The 23,745-nt window shown below is 42.6% G+C and overlaps 1 protein-coding gene across 1 annotated transcript in view; it reads left to right on the forward strand.

Annotated features, from left to right (window-relative positions):
* Positions 1–23,745, forward strand: part of GDI2 (GDP dissociation inhibitor 2) — a 41,023-nt gene that overhangs the window by 2,728 nt on the left and 14,550 nt on the right. Inside the window, exons 2-6 of the mRNA XM_030215805.1 lie at positions 19,600–19,707; positions 19,914–20,013; positions 20,916–21,050; positions 21,445–21,643; positions 22,056–22,187. Coding sequence (XP_030071665.1) covers positions 19,600–19,707; positions 19,914–20,013; positions 20,916–21,050; positions 21,445–21,643; positions 22,056–22,187 — 674 coding nt within the window. The remainder of the gene's footprint in view (positions 1–19,599; positions 19,708–19,913; positions 20,014–20,915; positions 21,051–21,444; positions 21,644–22,055; positions 22,188–23,745) is intronic.

Here is a 23,745-nt window from a genome sequence, read left to right on the forward strand (position 1 = left end):
CTTTTTTTCATATTGTTATACTCTTCCTATGCACATTAATATATCCTGCTTGCTACTGCTTGACCTCATGGTGTAATGATGATAAGGCTGCAAAGCACTAAGATCTCCAACTTGCTCTTGTTTGGTGATAGGGTAACTTTTATGTACTCCATGTAGCTGTGGACCAGCCTCTGCACTTGAGAAGCAGGAGTCTGCAGATTTGTCAGCTTAAATTACTAGTTTGATGGAAGATGTACTTCAGCAGGGACTGTCTTTTCTTCATGTTCAATTGTGAAGCGCTGCGTACGACTGGTAGCACTATAGAAATGATTTGTAGTAGTAGTAGGGTTCTGTTATCCAAAGCCATGCAACTGAAGTGGTACAGTAGCTTACTAAAGACACCTTGATAAAACACCTGACAGTTCTTTTTAACAGGATAAAGCAAGAACGTTACATGCAGTTCTGGGTGCCACATAAGCACTATTGAGCTGTAACGACAGTACATAGCCCTGTAGAGACATTACATAGTAACATAGTAGATGACGGCAGAAAAAGACCTGCACGGTCCATTCAGTCTGCCCAACAAGAGAACTCATATGTGCTACTTTTTGTGTATACCCTACTTTGATTTGTACCAGTGCTCTTCAGGGCACAGACCGTATAAGTCTGCCCAGCACTATCCCTGCCTCCCACCACCGGCTCTGCCACCCGCTCTCGACTAAGCTCCTGAGGATCCATTCCTTCTGCACAGGATTCCTTTATGTTTATCCCACGCATTGTTGACCAGTATTAGAGATCCCGGTCTACTCACTTTCCTTCCTTGCTCTGGAATTTTTATGCAGGCCAGGTGTCAAAAATGGGCAAACTACTGGGGTCCCGTTGTATACTATTTAAAAAGCTGTACCCGGGTCCCGATGCTCAGTAGTAATTTGGGCACTAGAGGCCATTAGTGCCGTACTTACATTCGCATTTACTTGCACAGAATGTTCAGAGGCCTGGAGCATGGGAACAAACGAGCATGCTAATGTAGTCAAGCTTGTGCTAATGAGGTCATTTTGTATTCTTCCCCAATGCTAAGAAAATCTGCCTTACCACTGCAAAAAATAACACCAGGTCAGAGTAGGTGTTAGGCTGTTGGAAGAGAGGATTTTTCATAATTGTCATGCTTCTCTCATGAATCTTTCTGCAAAATCTACCGTTTTTGATTGGTTTTAGAAGCAGAAGGAAGCCCGTGCAAGCCCTTAAGGGTTGGCCGTGAGAAACAGACCCATGTGAAAGCACACGCTGGCGTCTGTTTCCTGCATCTAAATTTAAAGCGTCCAAGCTAAAATAAAAATGCTTATATTTAGGTTGCAGAAAACAGACGCCAACGTGTGCTTCACATTCAGATTTTACCAGGCACATGTGCACACGAGCAGAGCTTACAGTGGAACTCTTCGGCGTAGAGAATGACACGGGGACAAAATTTGTCTCCGTCCCCGCAGGTTCTGACCTCATCCCCGTGGGCTCTGTTTCATCTGCAGAAGCCTCAAACACTTATGATTTTATATTTAAATCTTTTTATTAAAGTATGAAAAGGAACAATATGCTGTGCAATTGTTGTGTATAAATTACAAATAGAAAATAATTATAACGAGCAGCTATAATAACCCTCCCACCACCAACAACCTCTAACCTTCCAAACCCCAAAATAGCTGACTTCTACTACCCTAAGGAATCCTAATCCATGCTGTTAAATTATCCGGGGGTACAAAATACAACCCATTCTGTATTCCCTAGAGGGGAGATTCTTTAATCTGTGGACGAATAAGAAGTCATCAATATAATCTCAGGATTCAGTCTAGCTCTCCTGTCTTTCACAGTCCCTCCTGCAATAGAAGATGTCTTCTTAGAAGATGTGCTGGTTGCAGGACGTACAGGATCCCCCATGCAAATTTTGCTAGCTGTTGCTAGCGTGTTTGCTTGTTTTTCCAAAAAATAAAAATATTGTCGTCTTCCTCAATCAAACACAAATAACTCCAGTTCATTAACAGGCTTCAAAGTAGAAAGTGACACAGGGACAAAGTTTGTCCCCGTCCTCACGAGCTCTGTCCCCATCTCTGCGGTTACTGCGGATCCCAGTGTCACTCTCTACTTCAGCGGGAGGATTGTGCTTTGGCGCATGTGCAAAACTCCCTAATGCTCAACGCTATGAGCGCGCCTATATTTGCATCTCATTAGTGTTGATCATTAGGGCGTCGTTCTGGCGTTATTTTAACAGCTCTATTTGGAACAGCACCGGAGTTTTGAGCATCAGGGTTTTGGTGCTGCAGAAACTTAGTTTATCAGTTGTCCAGTAGTGACTGCCATTTTTCATCAGTAGGTGGATAGACAACCAAGTCTGAGACCAACATCTGTTGCTGTAACTCCATAAACATTTGTTTAGTGTTAAATTGATTAAATGCATTTACATTCTGTTCAAATTTTAAAGTAAGAAAAGGAGTAAAATAGGCTTCAAGGGTTTACTGTATTGTACCATAAACAGGAAGTTGCCCCAGTTGAGGGGTGGAGCTAAGTGGCTTTGTTTCATTTTTAAAAAGGCTCAAATTCACAACATTTTTATATTTTTAAAATTCTTATTTAATGATGGAATTTAGACCTGAGCAATAAGTGTTCTTACTGAAACTGTACATAGTAACATAGTAGATGACGGCAGAAAAAGACCTGCACGGTCCATCCAGTCTGCACAACAAGATAACTCATATTTGCTGCTTTTTGTGTATACCCTACTTTGATTTGTACCTGTGTTCTTCAGGGCACAGACCGTATAAGTCTGCCCAGCACTATCCCCCGCCTCCCAACAACCAGCTCCGGCACAGACCGCACAAGTCTGCCCAGCACCATCCCCACCTCCCAACCACCAGCCCCGCCTCCCAACCCCGGCTCCGGCACAGACCGTACAAGTCTGTCCAGCACTATCCCCGCCTCCCAACCACCAGTCCCGCTGCCCACCACCGGCCCTGGCACAGACCGTACAAGTCTGTCCAGCACTATCCCCGCCTCCCAACCACCAGCCCCGCCTCCCGATCCTGACTAAGCTCCTGAGGATCCATTCCTTCGGCACAGGATTCCTTTATGCTTATCCCACGCAAGTTTGAATTCCGTTACCGTTTTCATTTCCACCACCTCCCGCGGGAGGGCATTCCAAGCATCCACTACTCTCTCCGTGAAAAAATACTTCCTGACATTTTTCTTGAGTCTGCCCCCCTTCAATCTCATTTCATGTCCTCTCGTTCTACCACCTTCCCATCTCCGGAAAAGGTTCGTTTGCGGATTAATACCTTTCAAATATTTGAACGTCTGTATCATATCACCCCTGTTTCTCCTTTCCTCCAGAGTATACATGTTTAGTTCAGCAAGTCTCTCCTCATACGTCTTGTAACGCAAATCCCATACCATTCTCGTAGCTTTTCTTTGCACCGCTTCAATTCTTTTTACATCCTTAATAAGATACGGCCTCCAAAACTGAACACAATACTCCAGGTGGGGCCCTCACCAACGACTTATACAGGGGCATCAACACCCCCTTTCTTCTGCTGGTCACACCTCTCTCTATACAGCCTAACAACCTTCTAGCTACGGCCACCGCCTTGTCACACTGTTTCGTCGCCTTCAAATCCTCAGATACTATCACCCCAAGATCCCTTTCTCCGCCCGTATCTATCAGACTCACCCCGCCTAACACATACGTCTCCCGTGGATTTCTATTCCCTAAGTGCATCACTTTGCATTTCTTCGCATTGAATTTTAATTGCCAAACCTTAGACCATTCTTCTAGCTTCCTCAGATCTTTTTTCATGTTTTCCACTCCCTCCGTGGTGTCCACTCTGTTACAGATCTTAGTATCATCCGCAAATAGGCAAACTTTACCTTCTAACTCTTCGGCAATGTCACTCACAAATATATTGAACAGAATCGACACTTGTGTGTCCAAGGAGCATGGGTTAATGTTTAAAAAGGAGAATCCCTTTTTGGGATTATAATGTTGCAGCCGTCCCGGGACAAAGTCTGGTTCTTCCTAACACTGTAAAATGGTTTCTGTTGGAGAGAAGTTTACTGTTCCCAGCTAGCTGGAAAGTTCAGGGTGTATACTCCAGCTGGATGGCTGCAGTTCTCTACAGCACGCCCAAAGTATGCTGATAATCCAGCAGCTTAAGCTGTCATTCCTTTCTTCTCCTGACTTAAGGTCTAATTACCTCATCAGTAATATAAAGAATAACTTGGAATATGACAATCGATAAGGGCCATTTGATACATCTAGTCTGCCCAGTTTTTTTTTCTTTTATAAAGCAGTTGTCAACATGGCCATTTCTTTTGGTACACTCTTTTGCTTCTTTCCACCCTTGGAGTAGTTATTTATTTATTTATTTATTGCATTTGTATCCCACATTTTCCCACCTATTTGCGGGCTCAGTGTGGCTTACAATAAGACTTGAATAATGGAAATACATTTGTTACAACTAAGTTATGGATTACATTGAACAGAGTTGTGCGAGGCATTCGAATATCGTTGGTAGTATAACAATGGGACAAAACATAGAAACATTAGAAAGAGACAATGGGAAAAAAGGGCATTATTAGGCGCCTAGACATATAGTGTACATAGTTTCGTGGACGAATGTATGGTTGACTGGATAAAGGGATGATGGATCAGATGTGGATGTGTATTGCATTGTGGACAGTGAGTGGTCTCTATGTGTTTTGGCTCTTTCCATAAGTTTGTTCGAACAGGTGTGTCTTCAGTAGTTTACGGAAGGAGGCTTCTTAAATTCCTTTCTTCTCAGTGTTTAGTACACCCCTACTCATACCATAAAGCTAATCTGTTCCATTCACCCAGGGCTTTTTTCTACATTGTATTTTTTTGTTTGAAGATCAATACAGCTTTCATAACACAAGGCTTGACCAGTCATCACAATGACTAGACATTTCCCTGTGGCAACCAAGATTTTTATGCCCCCCCACCCCCCAAAACAAAACAAAAAACAAAAAATCTGGCTACTGCTGCCAAAATAGGAGCAGTCATCTTGACGGCACTGCATGATCTTCACTGAATTTGAGCCACATGTGACAGGAATTTACATTGTGAGACTTTACAGCCTAAGGCCAGCACACCAGATCCTCCAATGATTTTGAAATGGAGAGGTGGTTATTTTTTTTTTGTTTTTTCTGATCAGGGTTGCCAGTGCATCCAACATATCCAGACCGCTGTCCTTTATTCTTATATTTTAACCGACAGGAGCTCATTCAGTAATAGAGTAGGACATGTGGGATGAGAAATAACGCTGGTCATCATATAGAAACTGTATCTGTAAACTAGATTTTGCAGTGAATTTCAAGAAAGCTGGGATTGGAACATTTGGGCTGTTGTTAAGCTAGAGAATACATACTGTTCTCAAATTCAACTGAATTTTAAGTAGGAGGCAAAACACACAGTGCTAACGAAAGTCATAAATGGTCCTTTTGGAATCAATGTACTTGGGCCATTCACCACCTCAGGCATTGGCTTGTGTGTATACAGTAACTTAAGTGTATTGCATAAAGATGTCTTGGTCCAACCAGTTATCATTGTCTCTCTTGATCATGTCCTTTCCTTTACTGCTCTTCTGTCCATTTTTAGCATGCTGAATTTCCTGTTGGTTTGCAGTTCCTTGTGCTGGCAGACCATGTCAGATGGCTGTTCCCCTTTCAGGAAAGTAGACTGAGTGAGCAAGTTTCCCTTCCGCTGCATATTATCAGGCTATTTGAGCTGCTCCTGTGGAAATGCCACATTCTGTACTTCATAGAATTATTCCAGATATTTGCATGCTTGTCTATATTTCTTCCTTCTAGAATAATTTACTACTACTACTACTTAACATTTCTAGACCGCTACTAGGGTTACGCAGCGCTGTACAGTTTAACAAAGAAGGACAGTCCCTGCCCGAAGGAGCTTATAATCTAAAGGACGAAATGTCAAGTTGGGGCAGTCATGATTTCCTGAATAGAGGTGTAGTGGTTAGGTGCCGAAGGCGACATTAAAGAGGTGGGCTTTGAGCAAGGATTTGAAGATGGGCAGGGAGGGGGCCTGGTGTATGGGCTCAGGGAGTTTATTCTAAGTATGGGTGAGGTGAGGCAGAAAGGGCGGAGCCTGGAGTTGGCGGTGGTGGAGAAGGGTACTGAGAGGAGGGATTTGTCTTGAGAGCGGAGGTTACGGGTAGGAACGTAAGGGGAGATGAGGGTAGGGGGGGGGTCTGCAGATTGGGTGCATTTGTAGGTGAGCAGGAGAAGCTTGAACTGTATGCGGTACCTGACCGGAAGCCAGTGAAGTGAATTGAGGAGGAGAGGGGTAATATATCGGTCCAGGCGGAAGATAAGAACTGCAGCAGAGTTCTGAACGGATTGAAGGGGGGATAGATGGCTAAGTGAGAATAATTTACTGTTTGAGCCTCTTCATATTGGGATTTAAGTTGTGCAAAGATAGAATTGTGAGAAGGGACTGGCATTTATAGCAGAGGTCTGCACCCTGGTGAAGCTGGTAGCTTAGTGCCTAGCGAAACATGGCCCGTGTTGGTGGTAGATCCGGAAATGCAAGTTGAAGCTAAAAGCGAAGTTGAACTTTTGCTTATTTTAAGCTCATTTATATGTTTTTTTTTAAGTATTCTAAATAAAGATATATGGAGGTTCAACAGGACCAATGAGGAGGCAGGTGAGCCATGGGACGAGTGCTCATGTGAAATGAGTTGCTGTTGATGACTCGTAGCCACTGTTGAGCGCTGAGCATAGGTTAAAGTCAGATAACTGTGATGTACTCTTATGCCTTGAAAAAACTATCCAGGTGCGAAGAAACAGTGTTTTAAGCCTGTAAAATGTATTGAATATTTTCCCGCATTATGTCCTGAAGTGTATTTCTCCTATTTGGCCAGCAGGTGGTGTTGCTTTGCTGTAAAGCTGTTACAGAGAAATGAATAAGTACATATGTAATGCCACACTGGGAAAAGACCAAGGGTCCATCGAGCCCAGCATCCTGTCCACGACAGCGGCCAATCCAGGCCAAGGGCACCTGGCAAGCTTCCCAAACGTACAAACATTCTATACATGTTATTCTTGGAACTGTGGATTTTACCCAAGCCCATTTAGTAGCGGTTTATGGACTTGTCCTTTAGGAAACCGTCTAACCCCCTTTTAAACTCTGCCAAGCTAACCGCCTTCACCACGTACTCCGGCAACGAATTCCAGAGTTTAATTACGCGTTGGGTGAAGAAACATTTTCTCCGATTTGTTTTGAATTTACTACACTGTAGTTTCCTCGCATGCCCCCTAGTCCTAGTATTTTTGGAAAGCGTGAACAGACGCTTCACAGCCACCTGTTCCACTCCACCCATTATTTTATATACCTCTATCATGTCTCCCCTCAACCGTCTCTTCTCCAAGCTGAAAAGCCCTAGCCTCCTTAGTCTTTCGTCATAGGGAAGTCGTCCCATCCCCGTTATCATTTTAGTCGCCCTTCGCTGCACCTTTTCCAATTCCACTATATCTTTCTTGAGATGCGGCGACCAGAATTGAACACAATACTCAAGGTGCGGTCGCACCATGGAGCGATATAACGGCATTATAACATCCTCACACCTGTTTTCCATACCTTTCCTTATTATACCCAACATTCTATTCGCTTTCCGAGCCGCAGAAGGTTTCTTTAGCTTTAGCACACAAACAAGAAGCAATATATGTTTGAAATTTTTATGTCCTGTGCTCTGATTAGCCCAGGAGCTCATTTTCATTTGGAGAGTACTGGCTTTTGCTCCAGTCTTAGCCAGGAAGAAGAGAGAGACAGATCTCTTTGCTAAGGTCCTGTAAACAGTTACATTTGATAACTTGAGTAACCTGATCTTCCCAGCTACTTGTTAGAAAGTAAACAAGTGTTAGTGTTATAATTACCTGTTATTGTTTGCTGATGCACATTTTTTTTACACTGTTCAATTTTTAAAGACATTAAACAATTTAGTTTATTGCCTCTGTCTGGACTGATAAAGAATCCTGGTGGTTTGTGTGTTGAGTATGAGTGCTTTCTGGGAACTTTGAGACCACTGGCAGTGTGGCCTCCAGTAACCTAGAAATCACTGGGAGTAATTTGAGAGTGGGAGACTCGCCCAGAGGCGGTTGCAACCCAGTCGGTGAGAGGAGGATGCTAGTGTAGAGCATGAGCGACAGGTGCAGATGGACCTGAGCTGGCCAGGGATAGACCCTCTAAGTGGCTGCAGGGTAACCCCAGGTGGGGGGCTATGCGTTTCATGACCCCAGACTGTTTGAATTGTCTGGGAGCATGCATAGCTCAGTTTGTGCATTTGTACCTTCTCGTTACCAGTGGTGCAACACAGGGATTGGTGGTTGCAGGACGTACAGGATCCCCCATGCAAATTTTGCTAGCTGTTGCTAGCGTGTTTTTCCAAAAAATAAAAATATTGTCGTCTTCCTCAATCAAACACAAATAAGTCCAGTTTAATAGGCTTCAAAGTAGAAAGTGACACAGGGACAAAGTTTGTCCCCGTCCCCGCCAATTTTTGTATGTTCTTACAGAAGCGCTGTGAGGACTTGCCGCTTTGTGGGCGATACTAAAATCTGCACCAAGGTAAAATACCCTGGATGTATAAAATGAAGAGGGATCTAGTGAACCTTGAAGAATAGTCATAAGTATTGCCATACTGGGACAGACTGAAGGTACATCAAGCCCAGCATCTTGTTTCTAGAATTTGGTAGCTAAAGTAGGGTTACGTATTTAAGAAACTAATTTAAGAATTGCCATACTAAGTCAGACGAAAGGTCCACCAAGCCCAGTATCCTGTTTCCAACAGTGGCCAGTCCAGATCACAAGTACTTGGCAGGGTTCCGAATAGTACTTACCCCCAGGGATACTTTCCCCAGGTCTACCTTAATAGTATATAAACTTTTCATCCAGGAATTTGTTCAAGGAGTACAGTATGGGGACAGAAGAACTTTATTGCATGAATGAAATAATCACCCCCTGGTGCCATTAATCTGATAATCTTATGTTGGCCCGATAAGTAGAAAGGTGAGGATACATAAGTATTGCCATACTGGGAAAGACCAAAGGTCCATCAAGCCCAGCATCCTGTTTCCAACAGTGACCAATCCAGGTCACAAGTACCTGGCAGAAACCCAAACAATAGCAACATTCCATGTAGAACCCCAAAGAATAACAAGATTCCATGCAGAATTTCAAAGTGTATAGCAACATTCCATTTAGAACCCTAAAGAGTAACAAGATTCCATGCAGAATTTCAAAGTGTATAGCAACATTCCATTTAGAACCCTAAAGAGTAACAAGATTCCATGCAGAATTTCAAAGTGTATAGCAACATTCCATTTAGAACCCTAAAGAGTAGCAAGATTCCATTTAGAATCCCAAGTACATAAGTAATGCCATACTGGGACAGACCGAATGTCCATCAAGCCCAGCATCCTGTTTCCAACAGTGACCAATCCAGGTCACAAGTACCATTCTGCTTATCCTAGAAATAAGCAGTGGATTTTCCCCAGTCCATTTTAATAATGGTCTGTGGACTTTCCTTTAGGAAGCCATCCAAACCTTTTTAACCCCCACTAAGCTAACTGCTTTTACTACATTCTCTGGCAACAAATGCCCCTAGTTCTAGTATTTTTTGGAAAGAGTAAACAATCTGTTCATGTCTACCCGTTCCACTCCACTCATTATTTTATAGACCTCTATCATATCTCCCCTCAGCTGTATGCTGAAGAGCCCTAGCCACTTCAGCCTTTCCTCATAGGGAAGTCATCCCATCCCCTTTATCATTTTTGTCGCCCTTCTCTGTACCTTTTCTAATTCCACTACATCTCTTTTGAGATGCGGTGACCAGAACTGAACACAATATTTGACGTGCAGTCGCACCATAGAGCAATACAAAGGCATTATAATGTCCTTATTTTTGTTTTCCATTCCTTTCCTAATAATGCCAAACATTGTTTCCTTCCTTAGCTGCCACCGTCGCCATACACTGAGCAGAGGGTTTCAACGTATCATCAACGATGACGCCTAGATCCCTTTCCTGGTGGTGACTCCTAACGTGGAACTTTGCATTACCTAGCTATAATTCGGGTTCCTCTTTCCCAAATGTATCACTTTGCACTTGCTCATCTGCCATTTGGATGCCCAGTCTCATAAGGTCCTCTTGTAATTTTTCACAATCCTCTTGCGATTTAACAGTTTAGATTAACTTTGTGTCAGCAAATTTAATTACCTCACTAGTTATTTCCATCTCTAGATCATTTATAAATATGTTAAAAAGCAAAGAATTCGGGTCCTATTCTGGTCTTAGATTAAATTATGACAAATCTGAAGCACTGGCTCTTACAGCTGAAACTCGTAGTGCATGGCCGGGTCATTTCCAACTCAGATGGGTAGAAGAATCATTCCGTTATTTAGGTATCCTTCTACCAGCCCGGACAAGGGGGATTTATAGTATAAATATTAAGAGACTGTTGGATAAGACCAAACAGCAATTGGAGGCCTGGAGAACTCTGACATTATCATTATCGGGGCGACTGTGCTTAATTCGCATGGTTATTTTGCCAAGGTGGCTATATGTGATGCAAACGCTGCCACTGCAATTATTGAAGAAAGATATTAGAGTGTTCTATAGCATGGTAACGAAGTTTTGTTGGGCATATAAGAAAGCAAAGATTCGCCAGCAGTTGCTAATGGGAGGGTGGAGCCAAGGGGGATTAGGCCTACCTAATATTAAATATTATAATCTCGCTTGTCTGTCGCGACATGTGAGGGACTGGGTATTCACATCCAATTATCATACGCCTATAGAGTTGGAGAAATCACTCTTTAGTCCTTACCAATTGATTTCCTTGCTGCAGGGAGATAGATCATCATTGTCACAAAAAATGAGAAGTTCGATACTTTTGGGTCCTTTACAGGGAGCCTGGAGATTTATGGGGAAACTATTAGGTGGAGACCCGCATACGACAGAACTGCTAACTATACAGGGGAATCCGCAATTTACCCCTGGCAATGAGAATTCAGTATTCCAACACTGGGAGAGTCGGGGTCTTTATAACTTGGGGGCCGTGGTAGATCAGACTGGAGTCATTAAACCACTGGAGCAATTGATCCCTAATGAGTCATTAAGCTGGGGAGACACTTTTGCCTATTGTCAGTTGAAGCACTATGTACAATCTCTAGACAAGGCGCCCCTGAATTACAAATTGGGGGAGAAGATTCAGACACTGTTTGAGGAGGCTGCGGAGGAAGCTCCCTCAATCTCGGGCCTCCAGAAGAAAATATGGTCCTTGGCACCAACCAGGGATTTAACACAGCTTAGACGAAGATGGGAATTAGATGTGGGATGTGACCTCGCCTCCTGGGATATTATAGCACACCTAAAAGGTATTCCGCAGATAATCAGTGGGGCGGGGTACAGAGAATGTGCATATCGAATCATCCACAGGGCATATTTCTCACAAGTACAATTATTTAGAGCGGGAGGAATTAGCTCGCCAACCTGTATGAAATGTAATCTAACTGATAATACACTATACCATGGTTTATGGGAATGCGAGATTGTAAAATGTTTTTGGAAACGGGTGGTGGCCTTTCTTACCTTGATGTTGTCGAGAAGGGTGCAGGGCACGCCTCAACAGTTGTTGCTGGATTGTCCTGGCTCATTTGGAGGGCTAAGGGCGGAGGAAGTCCTGCTATGTAGAAAGCTTTGTTTACTAGCACGTAAATGTATCTTGCAAAACTGGACTGTTTCGGATAGACCTGAATTTTGGCACTGGCGCAATCAGATACACCAACTGATGACTTGGGAGGCGCAAGAGGCCAGGGGTTCAATTAAGCGAAAATCACGTTTTTTAAAGACGTGGAGTCCCTTTATAGATGAACTCACACAAAGAGGACGAAGCCTCATCCTTAACAAATTATGAGATTCCATTGTTGCCACTAGACAGATAATAGGGAGGGTTACCGGGAGGGAGGATGAGGGGTTCGGGGGGTGGGGGGGTAGGGGAGGGATGGAAAGCTAAGTAAACTTTGATGTTACTTTAACAAGGAAGTGCTAATGGCTTTAGAGTTCACATTTTGTGGATTTTAATTGATGCTTAAATGATGTGGGTGGGACATCAATAAAAGAAGGTAATCATAAGGGGGGGATGGGGAGAAGGGGAGAAAATGATGTAAAAATGGATGATGCACTTAAGCTGTATATAAATGCATATGTTGTGTCATTATGATTACAGACTGTTTGTCTTTCACAAAGCTATTACAAATGTTTGATCATCAATAAAAACCGTTTAAATATAAATATGTTAAAAAGCAGTGATCCCGGAGGTCACGTGATGCTGTGAGGGGAAGCGGACGTGCTTTGCTTCGCCCGCTCAGGGAACCTCATCCTTCGACACCTTTAGCTAACAAAACGCAGTAAATTGGAACTGAAACCATCTTAAATACCGGAGAAGAACGCATGGACAAATTTCTAAGCAGAAATTCAACGCAAATGTCCTTAAAATCTTCAAAAAGAATACAAGATCGCGTGCGTATGGGGGAAGACAAGATGGCGTCGACGCCACCATCTCCCTCGCAAATACAACAGCCATCCACCCTGATCCCTGAGATAACAGAAGCGGTGGTAAAAGCACTGGATCCCCGGTTTTTACAACTATCGGAACAGATAGCAGGAATTGCTCAATCTACCGTAGAACTTACTCGGCGAACCGGGGAATTGGAGTGTAGAGTATCCGACGTTGAAGACATTTTGGAATCACACTCCTCAGCGATAAAGCAGCTGGAATCTTTAACTAAATCTCAACAAGAGAAGATCGAAGATCTAGAAAATAGATCTCGAAGAGAAAATTTGCGATTTCTCGGCTTTCCTGAATCGCTGCCAGAAAAATCTTTACTAAACACCCTGCAAACTTGGCTAACAGCACAATTTCCGTCGGCGGGGGAAATTTATCCTATCACCCTAGAACGTGCTCATCGAGTGGGGCCAGTCCGCGCGACGGATAATAGGCCCAGGATCATAATCGCAAAGTTTCATCGATACTCACAAAAAGCACAGATTCTAAGTCAATACAAAAGCCACCCGGAGGATGTTAAATTTGATGGGCAGAGAATACGACTCTTCCAGGATTACTCGGGGGCTCTCTCCACGAAACGACGGACATTTTCTCCAGTTTGTGCGCTACTAGTAGCAAGGCACCTACGCTTTTCCTTACAATATCCAGCCATACTGAAAGTTTCACAAGGGAATCGCTGGCACTCATTCCACTCACCAGAAGAGGCAAAAAGCTGGCTGGAGACATTAGAAATAGAATCCTAACGGGTTTGATTGACTTTTGTTGAAACTTATAGCTGTAATAGAAATGCTAATGGTAATTTGTACAGTAGTAAGTTCCAAAGATATAGTGTAATAGAAAACGAAATGTTATACATTATAAATGAAGGATGGGGGATCCCTTAGGGCATCATCCTGACTCTTGTTCCGTGCTTGACGTAGGAAGTTCGGGACAAATGGTGGGAGTTTGGGGGGTTAAAAGAGGGGGGGGAGGGAGGGGGCTGGGGGTGCGGGTAAGGAAGAGCTATATACTGCTAAGTGCATGCAAAAGATGATAAATGTGAATAAGGTAATAACAAATAATTATAAATCCTTGCGGTCTAATTTCTCAGTGGTTTACCGTCCTAAAGCCCAGGGCGGTTTTCCCCAACCTGAGAGATTGGTCAACAGGTTAGTGTCTCAGAGAGAGTGGTTCTCGGAGGAGGCTGGGCATCCGGGGACTTTACACAAAATGATTAAATTCTTGAAATGCGGTGACAGGCAAAGTACAAAGGTGATGTTAAACTTAGAATAGTTTCATGGAATGTTGCCGGCATCTCATCCCCGATAAAACGTTCCAAAATATTGACCCAATTAAAAAGACAGAAGGCAGACATAGCATGTCTGCAAGAAACTAAACTAACGGACACGGAACATCAAAAATTGCAGCAGCAATGGGTAGAGCATTGTTATTATTCGTCTACGGATAAAAAACGTAGTGGGGTAGCCATTTTGATTAAAAAAAGACTGCAATGTCAGACACAGCTATTGTATAAAGACAGTGAAGGTAGAATAGTACTTTTGAAGGTAAATTATCAAGGTCAAAAATTTTACTTATGTGCACTTTACGGGCCTAATGGGTATTCACAGTCCTTTTTTCAATCTCTTATAACTTTGGGTCATAAATACCTAGATGCCCCTTGGGTTTGGGCTGGTGATTTCAATACAGTCTTAGACCCACAATTAGACCGATCATCACCAAGCCTTGGCTCGGGATCTGGGAGGAAGGGAGGACTTGCTCACTTTTGCTCCACCTTACAAGTGGTAGACCCGTGGCGTCTACTAAATCCTACTGCCAAGGACTACACACACCAATCGAAGGCCCGCCAAACTTGGTCACGCATAGATTATATAATGATATCTACCACTTGGTTTCATAAAATCCACCAAGCTACCATTGGCCCTTTAGCTGTTTCAGATCACACTCCAATATGGATTGATTTGACAATGGAGGAGCGAACTAGAGAATCTTATATATGGAGATTCCCCTCTTATTTAAAACAAGATAAAAAATTTCTAGAACACTTACAATTGAGTTGGAAGAACTATGAGGAAACAAATCTAAGCTCCTGTTCATCTGCAACACTCTTTTGGGAAGCTTCCAAGGCAGTGATGCGAGGAGAGGTGATAGCATTTATGAGTGCTAGAACTAAGCGTTTAGCGACTGCTATTATTAATCTAGAAAAGGATTACCGAAAAATAAAACAGACATTTATAGCAAATCCAACACCCTTAAATAGAGAGCAGATGAATGCTTCCTTAGCAGCACTGAATGCGTATATTCACGAAAAAACTAAATCCAGGCTAATCATTAGGAAACATAACTACCAACGTTTTGGAAACAAATCCGGGAAATTACTAGCACACCTGGCACGCTTTGAAACCCATCAGAAATTTATCCCTATGATAAATACAGAAGGTGGACGTCATATTTCTACTCCAACAGAAATGGTACAGGTTTTCCATTCATATTTCAAAAAGATGTACACAAGGCCACAAAATGAGCAAGGCCCGGGTTTAACTGATTATCTTGAAGATGCGGGTTTACCACCACTATCTTCAGCAGCCCAACTCCAATTATCACAGCCAATTCAAGCCGTAGAAATTCAGAAAGTAATTAAAGCCCTACCAGGAGGTTCCTCTCCAGGTTTAGACGGCTTTTCCCATGAGTATTACAAAATGTTAGAGTTACAATTATGTAGCCCATTAATGGATTACTATGATGCAGTGGTGGATAGGGGGTTTTTCTCTTCTCGAGAAAATGAAGCGTTGATCACTCTAATACCAAAACCCGGTAAACCTCGTGATAGGGTTGAATCCTATAGACCTATATCCTTATTAAATGTTGACTTAAAAATTTTAGCCAGGATTCTAGCTGACCGACTAGCTATTCATATACCTCAGATAGTGGGAGAACATCAAGTAGGATTTGTACGAGGACGGCATTCTGTCCTAAATGTGAGGAAAGTACTTTTATCTATAGCTCACTGTAAATCAAATAAACAACAATTAGCATTGGTCAGTCTAGATGCGGAGAAAGCATTTGATAAGGTCCAATGGGATTATTTATTTCAGGTCCTTACACATATAGGTATAGGAGGTTGGTTTTTACAGGCTATTAAATCTCTATATTACAACCCGACTGCTAGTGTTTTGGTAAATGGACATAAATCAAATTCGTTTGAGGTATCCCAGGGAACAAGGCAGGGATGCCCATTGTCCCCATTATTATTCTTGCTTTATCTAGAGCCCTTATTGCGAACCATACAACAAGATACGGACATCTTGGGGGTAGAGTTGCCGGAACAGCCAGTGAAGATACTGGCGTTTGCGGATGATATTTTTCTTACGCTCACTCGACCAGATAGTTCTATACCAAGACTACTGTCAACACTAGATGAATTTACCTTTTATTCAGGATTCTCCCTAAATTATCAAAAATCATTGGTCTTACCAATTCAGTCTGAAATAAAAGATAATTGGGTTGGCCCATTCCCGTTAAAATGGGAATCTACAGTAGTTAAATATCTAGGGATATATATTCCGGCGGACCTATCACAACTATACCATAAAAATATAGAAGCCCACAAAATCAAAATGGAAGAGGTAATGCGGGGCTGGCAGGGATTACCCATCTCATTGCTGGGGCGAGTGGCGCTGTACAATATGATCTTATTTCCAAAATGGATTTATATGTTTCAAACTCTGCCACTCATGCTGAGTTACAAAGACGAGAAATGGCTGGGCAGGCAATTAACCAAATTTCTTTGGCAAGGGAAAAGAGCACGTATCTCACTCGCGAGAGCCATGTTACCACGTGCCAAGGGGGGATTGGGGTTATTGAATTTACGCCTTTTCTCAGTAGCTAGTAGTGCTCGTCACCTCTCCGACTGGTTCAGATCAACTCAATTTTTCACCTGTACCAGGGCAGAAATATCCCTTCTGAAGCCACAGCATTTTGCCCATTGGCTCCACTCCACGGCAAAGGGAGGAAACCTCTCGAGACACTTAAATATAATTTTTCGGCCTCTGCGCAGGGCGTGGAGGCTGATGTGTAGAATGTATGCTATAAACCCTGAGATATCACCATTACTGCCAATTCAAGGGAATTGTGATTTCCCTGTGGGAGATACGTCGCGAGTATTTCAAATGTGGGCCTCAAAGGGGATATGTTATCTCTTTCATGTGATAACGGAGCAAGGGACTATTAAGTCATTTCAAAGTTTATGTGAGGAATTTGGTCTAGCTGAGGATGACATATTTGCATACTACCAAATTCGCCATTATGTGCAGTCCTTGGATAGTAGGATGCTCACTTCAGAAGTGTGGGAGAGACTGAAGGACATATTGGATTTAGAGGCCCAACTCCGCACCCCACTAAAATACTTTCATGGCATGTTGAGAGATAGAATGGGAAAATATGATTATTCGAAAGAAGCACAGAAATGGAATCAAGAGTTAGTCTTAAATATGAGACCAGACCAGGTAGAGTCTTGTCTAATGTCAGTTTATCACCTAACAGACAATGCCAGTTGGTGGGAGCTCCATTATAAGTTTGTACTACGATTACATATCTCACCACACAGGGCATATCGGGCTACTCTGCGAGAAAATAGCAACTGCCCAAGATGTACAGAGGACCAAGCCCACTTGGGCCATATGTTTTGGACCTGCAGGAGAATCAAGCCATTTTGGGTAGCTCTCACAAGACATGTTTCTACCTTTTGGAAAGCTGTCTGGCGCCCATCACCGGAGCAATTGTTTGACATCTTCTATATACAGAGTCCTATACCACGAGGCATGAAAATCTTCCTGAAAAAAGCTATGTTGATGGCAAGGAAGGTAATATTGCAACTGTGGTTGGAACCGACAGGGCCCACGATTGCGCACTGGCGATCGTCAATGATTCAATTTTGTACATTGGAACGTTCAGGAATCTTAGACCTAGCCTCAAAGAAAGGGGATATATTTTGTACTACTTGGGCACCCTTCTGGGACACATTGACTTCATCAGCACGAAGCAAGATTTTGAACTTATAAACTGGACTAAACTCAAAGAGATAGATATGCAATAACAGGAATAGACAATTGTTCGGAGGGAGGGGGGGAATGGGAGGGGGGAGGATGGGAGAGGGTGAAAATATGGCAACATACTTATTTGTTTATTCTGAATCGAGAATAACTGTTAAACATGGTTTTCAAAGTTGTAAAATTAATCTGACTATAAATAAAGAGATTTATAAAAAAAAAAAAAGCAGTGATCCCAGCACAGACCCCTGCGGAACCCCACTGTCTACCCTTGTCCATTGAGAATACTGACCATTTAACCCAACTCTCTGTTTTCTATCTTTTAACCAGTTTTTAATCAAAGGATGTTTGGGTGCATAGGGAAAGCAATAGCCAGCAGCCAAAGAAGGCAGTCGCCTCTATACTGAGACCTCATTTAGATTACTGTGTGCATTCCTGGAGGTCACACCTACAAAAGGATACAAACTGAATTTACTTGGCCCAAACGGCATCCACTAAAATGGGCTGTGGCCTTCATCCCAAGGCAAATGGGGACAGATTAAAAAATATAATTTCCTGCACTTTGGAAGAAAGGAAGCGGATGGGAGATATGATAGACTATGGAAGTACCTAAATATATTTAACTGGGCTAACTCCACGCCTGGAACAAACTCCCTGAGCCCATACGCCGTGCCCCCTCCCTACCCATCTTCAAATCAATGCTCAAAGCCCACCTCTTCAATATCGCCTTCGGCACCTAACCACTTCACCTCTTCTCAGGAAAACTTATCTACCCCAACTTGACATTTCGTCCTTTAGATTGTAAGCTCTTCCGAGCAGGGACCGTCCTTAATTGTTAATTTGTACAGCGCTGCGTAACCCTAGTAGCGCTCTAGAAATGTTAAGTAGTAGTAGGGTGGGCCTCTTTAGTTGAAATGAAGCTCTGGAGCAAAGCTTCGCTCCTTTCTCAGTCTCCTGCATATTTTGGTATATATTATTATTATTTTTACTTATTTAGATTTTGATCACACCTTTTTCAGTAGTAGCTCAAGGTGAGTTACATTCAGGTACACTGGATATTTATGTCTCTAGTTAGAGCTTTGCACTGTGAAAGGTCCAGGACCTGCATTTGTTTTCTGTGTTGGGTGTGACCTAGAGTTCATTTCTAAGGGGCTGCAGTTTCTACAGTGGTAAGTACGATAGATTAACATTGGGGGGGGGGGAGGGGGGGAAGTGCCCCCAAAATTGTTTGGGCATATGACAAGATACTGAAGTCAGGCTCGAGCTGGAGGTGCACTCTTGAGGATATGCTGAGAGGAATGGGAAGGCAGTGATACAGGGAATGAGATGATTCTCTCAAAATAGATACCGGGATGAAATTGCTTCAGCTTTTGAAAGAACCATATATTCTATGGCAGTGGCTCTTGAGGCATACTGAAAGTAAATCATTTTCCATTGATGGCCTTTTGAAAAACATAGAAATGATCTGGCTTTTCTTCAAAGAATGACTTCTCTAGATTTTCTTTTCTGTCGAGTAGGGCAGAGGTTTGTTTGTTTGTTTTTTTTCTTTTCTACCCCGCGCTTTTCCCACTCATGGCAGGTTCAATGCGGCTTAGGTACATTTGTACCTGGGGCAATGGAGGGTTAAGTGACTTGCTCAAAGTCACAAGGAGCTGCCTGTACCTGCAGTGGGAATCGAACCCAGTTCCCCAGGACCAAAGTCCACCACTCGAACCAGCAGGCTGCTGTCTGTATCCTCCTGAGGCAGACACTCACACTGGCAGACACTCTAAAAAAAAAAAAAAAAAAGTTCCTTTGGAGTCTGGGCACTCAGTGCAGGGGGGGGGGGGGGGGGGTGTCTCTCTGTCTCTTGTGAAGCCTCATGGCACGGCAGCTAGACTATTCTGATTGGCTGTGCTGAGGATGAGCATTAAACTTAAAATTTTCTTCTCTACAGGAATGTATCCTGTCGGGCATAATGTCAGTCAATGGAAAGAAGGTTCTTCACATGGACCGCAACAGTTACTATGGAGGGGAGAGCGCATCCATAACACCGCTGGAAGATGTAAGTCCGCAAAGCTTATATGGCATTCACTCTTGTTGGGTCTATGACATGGTTGTAGGTGGGAAGTTAATCCAGCTTATTTATAAACCTTTTAACCCAAGCAGTATCCAAAATGGTGTACATACTGTATGTTTCAAAAACAAATCATGTAAGTTAAGAGGAATAGATTTTTAATTTCTTGTCTCTTCTTTTATCTTTCTTTGAAGCTATATAAAAGGTTTAAGATACCAGGGACTCCCCCAGAATCGATGGGAAGGGGAAGAGACTGGAACGTGGATCTTATTCCAAAATTCCTTATGGCTAATGGTAAGTTATTAGTTAGGGCAGCCCTAAATGTTAACTATCCCTATCACACTTAGACTTGAAACATCTGATTGTGTTTAGATAGGAAGGTTCTGGTTGACGCTTAATATTGATGTCATTCGTGCTTTTTCTTGATGGTGGTGCAGTGAAAGCAGATGAAGAATGAACTTTCTGGCAGCTGGTCTATTTAGTATTGGGGGAGGGGGGGTGACATACCGAGAATCTGAAGAGTTCATTTTGAACTGGTCATGGCAGGACAGCCTGTGAATGTGGCCCTGTTTTTCTGAAACGGATGTAGGATGAGATCTGAGAGAGCCGCAGATGAGTTGAAATTGAGATGTGTGAAAATAAAACCAATGAGGATCTTGACAGAAGTGGAGGGGAAAAAACTGTCCATTTTCTTGTATAGGACATTATTGTGAATGTACAGAGAGTACCGTGGCGCTCACATATAAAGGCAATGTTTAGAAGTAGAATACGGAAGTCCTTGATAAATGTTGAGCAGTAAGGGTCAGAAAATAGTAATGCTTCATTGGACCCCCATTGCTTGACTAGCTTATGGGACCTAATCAAGAAATGGACACGTGGAAATCAAAAGCAAACTTAAGTGGATTAACCAATTAACCACACTAAATGGTAACTGGGGGATTGCAGAGAGGCGGCAAATGTAAGTAGGTAGAACAGGGATGTCCTTCCTGGGTATACAGGTGTGGTGGTGGTACTCCAATCCCCCGCGTTGCTATCTTTATTTTGGAAACTATTATCTTGGTGGTGGTCTGTTTTAAGATCCTGTATGGTACTCGATACATAGCAAATTCATAAGTATAAAATTTATCTGGGTTTATCGCTGGAGCTTGGTTTTAATACTTGATCACGGCAAACAATAAAATATTCTTGGTTTTCAGGCCAGTTGGTGAAAATGCTGCTATTGACAGAAGTCACTCGCTACATAGACTTCAAAGTGATTGAGGGAAGTTTTGTCTACAAGGGAGGAAAAATCTACAAAGTTCCCTCTACTGAGGCAGAAGCACTGAGTTCTGGTAAGCAGTTACTGTATTTCCCTTTCCAGTGGGCGGGGTGGCGTTGATAAGTTTTTGTTTTGAATAATAGTAAATAAATGTTTGCCATCTCTGTCCCTAGAGGGCTCTCAGTCTCGGTTACATAAGAGTAGCCATACTGGGTCAGACCAATGGTCCACCTAGCCCAGTATCCTGTTTTCCTAACAGTGGCCAAGCAAGGTCACCCAGTACCTGACAGAAACCCAAATTGTGGCAACACTCCATGCTATAAATCCCAGGGCAATAGAGGGTTAAGTGATGCTGGGTTCAAGGCTACTCATCCACTCCAAATTGAGTGGCTGCATTGGTTAATACAAATTATCATACTTGGTGTTGCGTTGATTTTGTATTTCAATTTCATATTGCTTTCTTTCAGGTTTAATGGGCATATTTGAGAAACGCCGATTTAGGAAATTGTTGGTGTATATTACCACCTTTGATGAAAATGACCCCAAAACTTTAGAAGGCGTTGATCCCAAGAAGACAACCATGAGGGACGTGTATAAGAAGTTTGACTTGGGTCAGGATGTGATTGATTTTACAGGCCATGCTTTGGCCCTTTACAGAACTGATGAGTGAGTGCTGTTCACTGTTCATGGTTTGACATGAAGGGGCTACTTCCAGCATTATTGGGGAGTTGTCTCCAACTCTTTGAACCAGCCACGGAGCTGCAAGGGTTTCTATACTGACCCTGCTCTTATAGTCTGACTTTGAACAAGATGAGGTCAACTTAATTTTATATGAAAAATGCAGTACTGATGTATCTGAAGTTGAATGGTGGTAACCACACAAGCCCATTCTTCAGATGGAATCGTTTTGTTTTAATGCCCTCTGACAAGTTTATCATCGGAACCATGGGATGTATTGGGAATATGCCAGAGTTGTAGTCTGCTGGAGATTTTGTTTTGCAGGCCCTGATGCTATATTGTGAAGTTCCCTGTAGTATTTTGTACATTGTGGGACTTTTTTTTTTTTTTCTCTCCCCAGTTACCTAGATCAACCGTGCCTAGAAAGCATTAACAGGATTAAACTGTACAGTGACTCTCTGGCCAGATATGGTAAAAGTCCATACCTTTATCCTCTCTATGGGCTGGGAGAGCTCCCACAAGGATTTGCAAGGTAATTATGCTCCCATTGTGCATTAGTAATTGCTGTCTAGTATTTTGGAAGAAAGAAAGAAATGAAGTGTGTAAATCTGCAAGTTCTTGTTTTCATTGTTCTGCTTTTGATTTACTGAATTCTTCACTTGAATATATGTGTGTCTGTGTCTTTAACTGGATTGCTAAGCTCATTTTATTAGCAAACACAAATAAGCAGTCACAGTTCCCATCAGTTGGAATTTGTGTAATGTAGATTGGACTCCTGGCATATAACAATGGGTAGGTCCAGGGCTCCCTGTTACTTAACAACTTGGTGCTTCCCTACTATCTAATCAAGGTTAATCCTATGAATGGGAGCTATAGCCAAGGGCCCATCTCTGCTTGGGAACAGAATAATGAGGATAAAATACAAAAAAAAAAGGGAATGTGTCAGAAAAACCTTTAAAAAAATTTTTTTTAGTTTCAACAGGAAGTGATTCGAGGTGATCTTGTTCAGCTACAAGTATATTAGCATAAGGGATCAATCCTTTATTCCAAACCACTTAATCACTTCTTGTCAAACTAATAAAATTGTCTAACGGTTTTTCTGACTTACTCCCCCTTTTTTTTCCCCGGTATTTTATCCTCGCTATTCTGTTCCCCAGAAGATTCTGTGAGGATTCCTTTTCTCTCCTTTTGTTCCCACCTGTGCTTGTATATGTGCCCTTATATTGGCAAACACCCAAATGGGTAATTATCCTATCCTGCAGGTTACTCCCAAGTGGTTTCTGAGAACACAGGAGTCGCACATATTCATCTACAAAACAATGTTGAGACAGCGGCAACAAACTGAAAAGTTTATTAACAGTTGAAAGCAGTGAAGAAAAGTAGCATTTAATACTGGTAACAACCACCAGATGAAATAACAGGATTCATATAGCTCACTATTTAATACTTTAACTGTGCGTAGCCAGTGTCTGTAGAGTGAGAAGAGCCTGGACAGAGCCTTGGCACAGGTCTGTCACCTGGAAGGGGGGGGGGATAGCTTATTTGGGGGTTAGCTCCAGCACCAGTCCAGCCCTCTAGCCAGTGATGTTGTAAAATATATTACAGCCTTACAACAATGCAAGAAGATACTGAGGACAGATACTGCCCAAATCTCACTCTGTTTTGCAAGGGTCAGAAATGCCTTTGCAGGCTAGCCTGGGCAAAAAGTGTTTAGTTTCTTGATATACTGCAATTTGTAAATACAGGAAAGCAATTTAAGTTCCTAAAAGAATTAGATGTTACAATATGTTGGTAAATGGTTAACTAGACAGGAGCAGTAGTGCAAAAAATGATTGAGGAACTAAAGAGTAGGGGAGAGAGAGACCTGCCTGCTTATCAGTTTAAGAACTGAAGGAGGGAGAAGTCTTAACCGGGGAAGGGATCTCCCTCTGGCATCACAGATGAGAAGCAATTCCTATCTCCTGGTATGTGTGTTGAACGGGTTACTTTCATGTTTTTTTTTAGGCGAAAGTGCCGTCTGTTTGACTGTAGTATTTGGGGGCCAGTTAAGGGAACAAATGTGACTATCTCTGGGAAAACATGGCTAAATT

Source organism: Microcaecilia unicolor, chromosome 10 (assembly GCF_901765095.1).
Source record: "Microcaecilia unicolor chromosome 10, aMicUni1.1, whole genome shotgun sequence".
Lineage (NCBI taxonomy): Eukaryota > Metazoa > Chordata > Amphibia > Gymnophiona > Siphonopidae > Microcaecilia > Microcaecilia unicolor.